Source organism: Xenopus laevis, chromosome 4S (assembly GCF_017654675.1).
Source record: "Xenopus laevis strain J_2021 chromosome 4S, Xenopus_laevis_v10.1, whole genome shotgun sequence".
Lineage (NCBI taxonomy): Eukaryota > Metazoa > Chordata > Amphibia > Anura > Pipidae > Xenopus > Xenopus laevis.
Window position 1 is genome coordinate 20,763,566 of NC_054378.1, and position 12,417 is coordinate 20,775,982.

The following is a 12,417-nucleotide window of genomic DNA, read 5'->3' on the forward strand; positions in this document are numbered from 1 at the left end:
AATGATTAGGTCAATAGGCTGAAAACAAAGCAGTAAATATGACATCTAAACAACCATAAATAAGGTGGCTGATAAGGTGACCTAACAGGGACAGGCTTCCAGGTTCCCCTTTATGTCCCCTTTAAACGGCACCAGTCAAGATGTTTCCATTACTGCTTTGTCACTGTCAAGAGTCTGTAGTTCTACATTATGATCTACCTTACACATAACTATTATTCAATAACATCCTTACAAAACCCATGAAGGTTTCAATTACAAGGGTCCTTGTTGTTTTTTTTTTTTTTTTAGCAGTAGTGAAATTGTTTGTATTTGTTCAATGTAAAGCCATCCAAGAACAAGGCAGGAAAATGTGTGATTAATCTAAAACTCTCAGCCCACTAGATTTCTTTCAGGCATCTTCTTTTCTCCGTGCCATCTGACATTATAGGTGCTATGTTAGAACCTTTCAGCTACGTTAGAATCTTTTTCCTACCGCTGTCCTTTCAAAGTATAATAGTATGGAAAAAATGCATTGTTTGGACAGAACTTTATAGCCAGTTTGCTTTTAATGTGGGGCCACAGTGGTGCCCATATATGTTCCCATTATCCAAAACGATAAGTTCACATAAAAATTAAGTTTTCTCAAACCATGTGACACACATACTGTAGCTCAAGGAACCACCGAGAGTATAATAACAAAAATATAATACATTATAAAGATATTTATTTACACTTTAACTACAGTGTATATATATATATATATATATATATATATATATATATATATATATATATATATATATATATATATATATATATATATATATATATATATATATATATATATATATAATAAAAGCAAGATCATTTGGACAGTCCATTGAAAAGTAAACAACCTGCACAATTTCACTGACATGCTCCACTCTGATTTAGAATCACAAAAGTCTTCCTAAAACATTTTTGATGTCCTGGTACCTCTATAAAACATCTCATATGCTCGGCCTGCCATCATCCCTTTTATTGTTTGCCAGTAATCTTCGGTAAAGCACCCTCTTTGCATTAAGAAGGAGAGACGAGTCTTTATAAATGGGTTCTATCTACATATCACGGAAAACAACAAGTTGTCAAACTCTTCCAGATGATAAAAATAAGGGGTCTAGTAGAAGTCTTGATGTCATACTTTATGTTTTTGGATGCATTTTAGTCCAGTGGGGAAGATTGAATGCTGTCTTAATCCTGTTGAATGTATTTTAAAGGGCAAGTACATCCCAGACAACATATGTACAGTAGATAGTGCCACTTTATGTTATGACCAACATCCCAAGATAGAGTCCACAAGCAAAGTCAATGCAGGACATGTTGTCCTTTAACTACATATAGGTTATACAGTAGCTCGTTCCCAGAAGGAAGTTTTTTCATTCTTCCTTGATCTCATTTGTTCTATTCAAACGATGGCCTTCAATTACTGAAATGCATAGCAGAACATTCTCAGCACATTCACATAGGTCTTTAGCTGGGTAAATAGATATCCTTACATGCACGCTACCTGGCTCCAGCTGGCGGGTGTCACAGTACAGTGTTAATCACACTGATTCCCTAGGGGAATTTAACCCCAGAACAGCAAACAAAAAACTAAAGCTTTGTCCAACTGTACATTGACTCATTCATTCCATAAGTATCTCAGCATCTTTAGAGTTGCAGAATAGAAGAAGACCTACTGGGACCTTGGGACCTACCACTACTAAAGACATCCTTGATTCCCATAAACTAAGCAGCTGAGACATTGTCCTATCATACCTACACAAGATATCAATGCAACAAGCTTTGTAGGCCATGCAGCCCCAACATTTCCCATGCATGAGATTCTTCACAACCACTTATATGTCACCTAGTTACTTTGCTTACCTATTGCAGTCTATGTGCAGCAGAACTTGGGACGCACTGATGGTGAGGGCGATTTTGTGCCACTGCCCATCGGCGAGGCGATAGGGAAAGGCCTCCGTCCTTGACTTTCCATTGAATCGGTAATGATATCTGATTTCATCCCGCAATCCGCTGCTCTCCAGCTCGAAGAAACTAAAATACAAAAAAAAAAAAAGATCCATTTTATTTCCAGTTTATATCTTGGTGCAGTAGATATAGTTTATAAATGTATTGTACAGCCGTCCTTGTGAATTCATATAAATCTTTTCTTTGGAGAACAAAGAGCTGGAGTTATGAAAGGCACAGGCTTTACAGCAACCAGATGTTAGCTTTCATTATCCTAACTGCGCTACACCAGATAAAAAGCTAACTGCCAACTGGTTGCTATGGGTTACTGCATCTGTGTAAATTTTGCCCATTTACTACATGTCCCAAGACACTAAACAGAGAAACTGACGCTAGACACCTTGTTATGGGGGTGTTATATATATTTTAAAGCAGTAGTTTTGCCTTGGAACCCTTTATTATATCAAAATGTTAAAAATGCACATTATACATAGAGAATATGTTTGATATAAGCAGCGCTATATATTCATTTGCCATTTCCCGCAAGGCTTGTTCAGTTCTATGAAAGTTAGCCTTGTCTAGATCAGTACCTGATTGGTTTCAGCTTGGTCTAGCCTAATGATCCAATACTCTGCTTGGCAATAGATTGGTCTAGCTTTGTGAACAAAGTAGTACTCTTCTTGGCTACTGGTGTAGCCTTGTGAATGATCTACTACCTGACTGGCTACAGGTTTCTCTACTCTTCAGAATTATATAGAACTCTGCTTGACTACTGGTTGGTCAAGCCTTAATAAAGATCTAGTATCTTGCCTAGCTACAGGTTGGTCTAGTCTTGTGAAAGATCTAGTACTCTGCCTGCCTACAGGTTGGTTTAACCTTCAGAAAAGTTTTGAACTCTGACTGGCTAAGGTTTGGTCAATCCTTCAGAAAAGTCTCGAACTCTGACTGGCTACTGGTTGGTCTATCCTTCAGAATGTTGCAGTACTCTGTCTGGATACAGGTTGGTCTACCTTCAGAATGGTCTATTACTGTGGTACAGGTTGGTCTAGCCTTGTGAAAGATCAACTTCTCTGCCTGGCTACATGTTAGTCTACCCTTCAGAATTGTCTATTAATGTGCCTGGTTACAAGTTGGCCTAGCCTTGTGAAAGATCTATTACTCTGCATGGCTACAGGTTGATGTAGCCTTTATAATGGTCTAGTACGCTGCCTGAATTCAGGTTGGGCTACCTTGAGAATGGTCTACTAGTGTGGCTACAGGATGGCCTAGCCTGATGAAAGATCTAGTACACTGCATTGGCTTCAGGTTGGTTAACCCTTCAGAATGCTATAGTTCTTTGCCTGACTACAGGTTGCTCTAGACTTGTAAATTATCTAGTTTTCTACAGGTCGAGCTAACCTTGTAGAAAGAATCAAATGCTCTGCATGTCTACAGATTGATCTAACCTTGTGAATTATCCAGTACTCTAATTGGCAACTGGGTGATCTAGTCTTGTGAATGAATTAGTACTCTACCTGGCTACAAATGAGTCTAGCCTTGTGAGTTTTTTTGCTGCCGGACGCTTCAGCCATAGTAATGTATGCTTTCCAAAGGGAAGATCTATGGAGCATGATAGAGTGGGTGATACTTTCTGCTTGTTGTAGAGCCCTTCTATACAAATAAAAGTTATCCTAAATCCCATATCAGACACTAGTTGCCTTTCCCATCCCTGTAACTGGCGTGCCCCGTTGCCTGCTTTCCCATCTCTGCACAAGCTGTTATGACTCTTGACTTGACAGAACATCCCAGGGAGCCATAGTAACCTTTTACCCGGAGCGACTCTGTAACTCTTAGATTAAATAATCTGCAGTGAGAGCAGAGATGGGAAAAGTCAGTCTTGATAGAAAAAGCCAATAACTCATATGAGATTCCCCTGAAGCGAGAAGACAGAGATGCCGAGACATCCATCAAAATCTCAGCTGAACTTATTGCTCGGGGCCCCTCGTTTGACCTGTGACATGTAAGGGCTCCAACGGGGCTCTGACTTTGCTTTCAGCTAAAGGGCATTTTAAATAAATACACAGCAGAGAAATATCATTGTATGACAAGAGAACAGGGTCAGATTAAAGGGGAACTTCAATTTGGTTTATATGTTTAATCAAATATCCACTACCATTGACTGCATTATTTATAATAGCAGTGTTCTCTTTAAGGGGCCCCCCTCCTAAGCCTGGCACTTCTGCTCTTGTGCCACTTCGGGAGACATTATAACAGATTTTGAGGTCCCATGATATTTTCAGATGAATCGGCCCCTAAAAATTAAGGACATGGCACTTTATATATTTCTCTGTTGCTTGTAAAACAAACTGGTGCCTCTGAAGATTTTATGTCAACCACAATAAACAATAACAGCACGGAATGCGAGCGAGACACAGTGTATCGCAGACTGGTGACCCAAAGAGCTGACATGTGCCAGGCGGATGTCCAGCCAAGTGACAAGGAAATAATAAAAAGTTCTGCAGAAAATAAAGAATCATCACAGAACGTCGGTGATCGGCAAATGTGAAATAGACCCAGACAACATTTGGGCAATCAGTCACACATGGGCTTTTATTGTCAACGGCTGCCAATCCGTGACACCAACACAATCACTTTGAGATTTTCTTTCTTTTAAATCTACTTTCATTTTTTCTAAGCAAATGTTTCTTGTAATTATACTAATGATTTACAATTCACCCTTCAGAACTACTTTCTCCAATTACCTTGTTTATCCCCCACCACTTCCCAGGTAAAATCACAAGCAGCAATGGGAGACCCCTGGTGGTGTCCAAATCGCAGAGGTGTCAGTCAGAGCACTTTTTCCGATTCAGGTCTGTCCCAGTGCATACCTCGCAACTGTCCCGTTTTTAGAGGGACAGTCCCTCTTTTGACAGCTCAACCCACAGGCCCTTACTTTTACTGGAAAGTCCTGTTTTTCTCTTCACTGCACAGCCAGAAACTTAATTGGCTTTTGGCAGAGAGCCCAGAACAGCCACAGCTGCATGTAAGATACTTTTCTAACAATTTCAAGATAAGCAAATAAGTAATTATAACAATTTCAAAATAAGGAAACAAGTAATTGTAACATTATAAGATAACAGGTCCCTTGGGAAATGTTAGACTCACAGCTTAAAGAACCAGTAACATCAATTTTTTTTCATTAAAAAATTTGTTAGTATAGAACGAAAAAAAATCATAGACTTATTAAACTTTTAAATCGCTATGTCTTTATTATGAAATAACTTACCGAAACTCTGCTTGCGCTCCTCTTCAGAAAAGGCGATTCATCATGCGGCACTTGATTTCTCCTCCCTGAATTCCTTATAGGAGATAGCCAGGGAGGAGAAATTGAGCACCGCATGATGGATCATCGCCTTTTCTGAAGAGGAGCGCAAGCGGAGTTTCAGTAAGTTATTTCTTAATAAAGATTTAGCGATTTAAGTTTAATATGCCTTTGTGTTTTTTTTTTGTTCTACACTAACAAATTGTTTAATAAATGTGACTGACAGTATTGCTTCACAAAATTATTATTGTATCCGATTTGTGAAACTGAGCTTTCATTTTGTTGAAGGAATGAATCATGTACTATATAACCTTGCTTTCTGTCACAAATATCTATTTTGTCATTCAAATCTAACTTGCCATGCACTAGTTAGTTACACTATTATATATGTAACAAGTTTTTTTTTTTACATAATTCATTCTGTAAGTAACTTTGCACATAAGTGCATCTGTTACATAGAGGTTATACATTTGTGAGACAGATTGATTGTTAAAATGTACAGAATGGAGTTTATAATATAATGTATTTTGTATATTTTTTCATCTTTGTATATGGTCACAAATACGTATGTACCATGAGAGACATTCATACTGTGTATTAGGGATAGGTTTGTATACAGAATGTACTTGGGACTAACAGCCATATTGACTTAGACAGTACAGTATTGGGTGCCCAGAACATTTCTTGTCTGTATATTTTTATTTATACATTTGGGAGGAGGGATGTACCATATTTATTCCCTTAGACAGTACAGTATGAGGGTATAGCTTATTGTGTGCCCAGAACATTCCTTCTCTGTATATTTGTATTTATACATATGGGAGGAGGTGCCATATTGTTTCCCTAAGACATTACAGTATAAGGGTATAGCTTATTGTGTGCCCAGAACATTCCTTCCCTGTATATTTGTATTTATACATACGGGTAGGAGGTGTCATATCAAAGAAACTTGCCAATTGGTTGGAAAATGCTGCAGATTAAGGTACGGCCCCAGCCTATGGCCTAGGTTGTTGGTTAAATCTCAAAACTACACGTTTATCAGCAGATAATTATATTTATACTCACAATAAAATTGTGACAATACCTTTGGGGGGAGTGCAGATGTAGCAGATTAACATGAAATCCCCAACTCCCCGCAGCAGAATTTATTTAGCAGAATTGTAAAAAGTCAGAGTTAGAAAACAGCTTTACACAGTGAGGCCAATGGCTCCGTGCTGAGCGCCAGGTCTATTTCGTTAGTAACACGTTTAGGTGGGAAATGTCATTCCCTCTCTGTTTTACACACAGCAAAGCTGCAGCAACTGCACAAGCCACACAGGGACCATCTGCTTCTCTCTTATCTCTCTCCAACTCCTCCTTCCATTAAATATTATCTACAGTGTCTCATAGGCCTATCTCTATAGTAATCTAGAAACAGAGTAGATATTAGCATCAGGTTGTGTGTAGCAGGTATAGTAGTGAGAGATGGTGCCTATAGTAACAGTGGATAATAGTCTCTGGGAAGGGAGTGTGACTGTGGGATAGCAGGTATAGTAGTGAGAGATGGTGCCTATAGTAACAGTGGGATAATAGTCTCTGGGAAGGGAGTGTGACTGTGGGATAGCAGGTATAGTAGAGAGAGATGGTGCCTATAGTAATAGTGGGATAATAGTCTCTGGGAAGGGAGTGTGGCTGTTGGATAGCAGGTATAGTAGGGAGAGATGGTGCCTATAGTAACAGTGGGATAATAGTCTCTGGGAAGGGAGTGTGGCTGTGGAATAGCAGGTATAGTAGGGAGAGATGGTGCCTATAATAACAGTAGTAGAATAGTCTCTGGGAAGGGAGTGTGACTGTGGGATAGCAGGTATAGTAGGGAGAGATGGTGCCTAAAGTAACAGTAGGAGAATAGTCTCTGGGAAAGGAGTGTGACTGTGGGATAGCAGGTATAGTAGGGAGATATGATGCCTATAGTAACAGTGGGATAATAGTCTCTGGGAAGGGAGTGTGAATGTGGCATAGCAGGTATAGTAGAGAGAGATGGTGCCTATAGTAACAGTGGGATAATAGTCTTTAGGAATGGTGTGTGGCTGTGGCATAGCAGGTATAGTAGGGAGAGATGGTGCTTATAGTAGCAGTGGGATAATAGTCTCTGGGAAGGGAGTGTGGCTGTGGGATAGCAGGTATAGTAGGGAGAGATGGTGCTTATAGTAATAGTGGGATAATAGTCTCTGGGAAGGTAATGTGACGGTGGGATAGCAGGTATAGTAGGGAGAGATGATAACAACTAAATTTCAGAGCCTATGGTCCATATGCTGTTCTGGGGTCTGATCCGCGAGTAACGGAACCTTCCCACCCCTGAGTAAGTCACACTCAGGTGAATAATAGTCACATTGCAAATTAGTGTTGGAGAAAATCTATAATTGTGCCTATTCTCTCAATTCACATCACAACAGCGACATAATAAGCAGGGAAAGCAGGGAAAGTCTTTGCTGAAAGGAAGATACAAGTGATTTAATGTTACTGGGGTCGGAATCAATCATTTCCAGTACAATGAATACACATCGCCACTCTCTATACAAAGCAAACCAACTCTGCACTGCAGCAGTAGCACAAAATGGAATGCAGAGTGTTAAATGCGTTGTGCCCGGAAACAAGAGGAGAATTTTTAACCCTTGAGTTCCTAGGACAAGAAGCAACTACAAGTATCACTTCCCATCTCTTTATCAATAAGCAGAATGTAAAATGTACAGTCTAGTAACCCATAGCAACCATGTGCTGACCAGTAAATGCTGCCTGTTAAGTGTTTGCTAGGGGTTGTTCCCAACATGAGAATGTTGTTTGGGATCATTCAAAAACTACAAAAAAAATAAAAAATGAAGACCAATTGTAAAGTTGGTTAGACTTGGTTCTTCTACAACATAATAAAATTTAACTTAAAGGTGAACCATCTCTTTAAATAAAGCAAGTAATGAATGTCAGGGAGGGAGAGCCAATATCACTTTTTAAATTGATATATTGGACCCATTTCTCAGTTGGAACCATTAAGCAAGTCATTCATCTTCATGTGCCCTTGCCAGACACTTGGGCCAAATTCAATAGTTCAATAAAGGCTCTGGATAATGGTCAGACTATTGCTCTGATGCTGAGCGCATATCTACAGCCCCTGCCATAAGCAAGATGGGGTTGCTGCTGCTACTAGTCATTTTCCCGACTACAGAAACAAATGACTTAATTTCCCACAATGCCTTCTGTCTTCTGTTATTCTACACCCCGACTATGGATTGGATGATTCTACAATGGAAAAAAATGTTTGTTTGTTTTTTTGTTTACCCTTTTCTTTTCCCTTTAGATAGGGAAGAGATGAGAAAGTTAAGGGCAGGCAGTGCAAGTTACATTAAATGGGGTAATCTTGAATTTAACTTGTATTGTGCTATAGAATGTCCTATTCCTAGCAACTTTGCAGCTGGTCTTCCTTATTTATTTGAAAAAATATATAGTTTTATAATGATTTGCCTTCTTCTGTCTTTTTTCCCAGACAGGTTCACTGACCCAGCAGCAAAAAAAAAAAAAATATTCTAGTCTCACAGTCAAACCACTGCCTGGTTGCTAGGGTAAATGGGACCCTAGCAACCAGACAGCTGCTGAAAAACTGGAGAGGTGCAAGAGAAAGCTAAATAACTGAAGAAAAAAAAAAGTAAAAATGAAGACCAACTGCAATTTTTCTCTACATATCAATGTCTACATCATACTGAAATTAATTTAAAGGTGAACAACCCATTTAAACATATGTAAATGTACATCAGTTGACAACATCCTTTCCAATATAAATTATATCTTAGTTTCCCTTTAAAGAGGCTGGGGATGGGGCGCCCTAGATAGGGATGTAGTGAACGGCGGAAAAAATGTTCGCGAACATATTCACGAACTTGCGTCCAAAAATGCGAACGGTTCGCGAACGTCGCGAACCCCATAGACTTCAATGGGAAGGCGAATTTTAAAAGCTAGAAAAGACATTTCTGGCCAGAAAAATGATTTTAAAGTTGTTTAAAGGGTGCAACGACCTGGACAGTGGCATGCCAGAGGGGGATCAAGGGCAAAAATGTATCTGAAAAATACATTGTTGAAACAGCGCTGCGTTTTGTGCTGTAAAGGGCAGAAATCACACTACGTCACTCAGGTGATGTTTCTGGACACGGAATGTGAAAAAGCTCACACAGCTAGGTGGCACTTGGTTAAAGACTGGGCAAACAATGCCTGCAAGAGCAACGTATACAATAGTGGATACGGAATATATTATTGCTGCTGTAAAAACATCACTCAGGTGATGTTTACGGACACGGAATTATTATTGTTATTTAGACAGAATGTGAAAAAGCTCACACAGCTAGGTGGCACTTGCATACCTCCCAACTGTCCCTCTTTTGACCACTCAACCCCCTGTCCCTCTTTTGTACTGGAAAGTCCCTCTTTTCTCTGCACTGAACAGCCAGAAAAAAAAACAGTTTCTAACTTAATTGGCTTTTGGCAGAGAGCTCAGAACAGCTAACAGGTGCAAATAAGATACTTTGTAACAATTTTGACTCTGGTTGGTGCTGGTGGTGGTGAACTACTAGGAGGAGCAGCACACCAGTCCCTCTTTTCTCTGAACTGAACAGCCAGAAAAAAAACAGTTTCTAACTTAATTAGCTTTTGGCAGAGAGCTCAGAACAGCTAACAGGTGCAAATAAGATACTTTGTAACAATTTTGACTCTGGTTGGTGCTGGTGGTGGTGAACTACTAGGAGGAGCAGCACACCAGTCCCTCTTTTCTCTGAACTGAACAGCCAGAAAAAAAACAGTTTCTAACTTAATTAGCTTTTGGCAGAGAGCTCAGAACAGCTAACAGGTGCAAATAAGATACTTTGTAACAATTTTGACTCTGGTTGGTGCTGGTGGTGGTGAACTACTAGGAGGAGCAGCACACCAGTCCCTCTTTTCTCTGAACTGAACAGCCAGAAAAAAAACAGTTTCTAACTTAATTAGCTTTTGGCAGAGAGCTCAGAACAGCTAACAGGTGCAAATAAGATACTTTGTAACAATTTTGACTCTGGTTGGTGCTGGTAGTGGTGAACTACTAGGAGGAGCAGCACACCAGTCCCACTCCCCAACACAGCTAGACTAATAGCACTGGGCTCTTATAGTAGCAAAGTAAAAAAACAAAAAAGAAAATAAAAGCAGTCCTTACAAGGACTATTGGGTTATTACAGCAGTCAGCAGATGAGATCAGAAGCAGTGCCCACAGCAGCTACATACAGAGCACTGCAGTAGAAGGTAGATTACTAGCCAGCAAAGCTAACTAACCTAAACTCACTGTCCCTCAAATCCCTGCAGAGTTCTGTCCCTACAATACAGAGCAGTATCAAGTAGATTACTAGCCAGCAAACTTACTATCAACTGTCCCTCAAATCACTAACAGCTCTCTCCCAACACTAACTCTTCCAAGCACACACAGGCAGAATGAAAAAACGCTGCAGGGCTTCAGTTTATATATGGAAGGGGAGTGGTCCAGGGGGTGTGGGGGTGGTCCAGGAGGGAGAGCTTCCTGATTGGCTGCCATGTATCTGCTGGTCTGGGGTGAGAGGGCAAAAATAAGCGCCAGCTAAGGCGGACGCGAACAGTCCGCGACATCCCTAGCCCTAGATACATATCATGGATTGTTGGCTACAGAGCAGGGATCTAAAACTTGAACTGCAACTCCCACCCTGCACAGCTGCTGAACTTTCCCAGACATGGGGAGGATTATTTACTATAATCTGAATGTTATTATTACAATAAAAAAAGAATCCACGATTTGACCTTATTTATTATTAAAAACAGCATGATTTAATTGGATTGTGGGGAAACTTTATAAAATCAAACAAAACAAAAACCCAAATTGCTAGATTTTTGCGAGGGTTTGACCTGAACGATTTTTCCAAAAAGCCTGAAATCGTTGGATTTTCAGGCTAATTCCAGAGCATTTTTTAGTAAACTAATTTACTTCTAATCTAAAAGTTTCCCCATTTCCCACCAGTGTCTGGTAAAATCGCCACCTTTAGTCTCTTTTGTCAGATTTGCGACTCCTCTCATCCATTTGCTGCAAATAATAATAATATTTTAAGGGCAACAAAGGGACCTGGGAAATGTATGATTTGTACAGATCAGAGAAAGCAGCAAACCTCGCATTAAACACCGGGGGAATGAGAAAGTTATTTTTTCCGAAAAAAACAACCCCACTTCGGTATTATTCACTCCTTGGAACTGCTGACGCACCTTATGTTGTTGTGCAGAACCAGGCGAATAGTGCGACTTGCCAGTGCCGGGAAGGAGAGTGCTGCTAATAGGGAACACGGAGACACTGTATGATATTTTAAAAGATGTCAAATTAGATTCATGTTCCTTGTTTAACACACATTTTCCATTTGGAGTTTATTCATTCAAATTTGTAGCTCTGGGGGTGAACATTAAAGGGCCAACATCTCACCAATTCCAATACACCAATAAGGACTGAGTCAGCCCAGCATAAAGGCCAAGTAAGGGGAGATTTGGGGTGAGTGATTTTTTGTTCCTTAGGTACCCCTGGAACTATAGCAAGGTTACTGTTACCCCAATGCTTCTATAAATCTGTAACATTGTTATGAGCGAAGGAGCCCAACCTGAAGGCCAGTTAGGGGGATATTTGGGGTGAGTGTTTATTTGTGCCCTGGGTACCCCTGGAACTATAGCAGGGTGACTGTTACCAAAATATTTCTATATATCTGTAACCTTGTTATGAGCTAAGGGGGCCCAGCCTACAGGTCAGTTAGGGGGAGATTTGGGGTGAGTGCTTATTTGTACCCTTGGTACCCCTGGAACTATAGCAGGGTGACTGTTACCCTAATGTTTCTATATATCTGTAACCTTGTTATGAACTAAGGGGGCCCAGCCTGAAGGCCAGTTAGGGGGAGATTTGGGGTGAGTGCTTATTTGTACCCTTGGTATCCCTGGAACTATAGCAGGGTGACTGTTACCCCAATGTTTCTATATATCTGTAACCTTGTTATGAGCTAAGGGGGCCCAGCCTGAAGGTCAGTTAGGTAGAGATATATGGTGAGCGCTTAGTTGTGCCCTGGGTACCCCTGGAACTATAGCAGGGTGACTGTTACCCAATG

General features: G+C 40.2%; 1 protein-coding gene across 5 annotated transcripts in view; it reads right to left on the bottom strand.

The window, feature by feature from the left end:
- Nucleotides 1-12,417, bottom strand: part of nell1.S (neural EGFL like 1 S homeolog) — a 328,272-nt gene that overhangs the window by 236,578 nt on the left and 79,277 nt on the right. For all 5 annotated transcript variants that reach the window (XM_041591299.1, XM_018260318.2, XM_041591298.1 and 2 more), the window contains 1 exon segment: nt 1,885-2,055. In XM_041591299.1, coding sequence (XP_041447233.1) covers nt 1,885-2,055 — 171 coding nt within the window.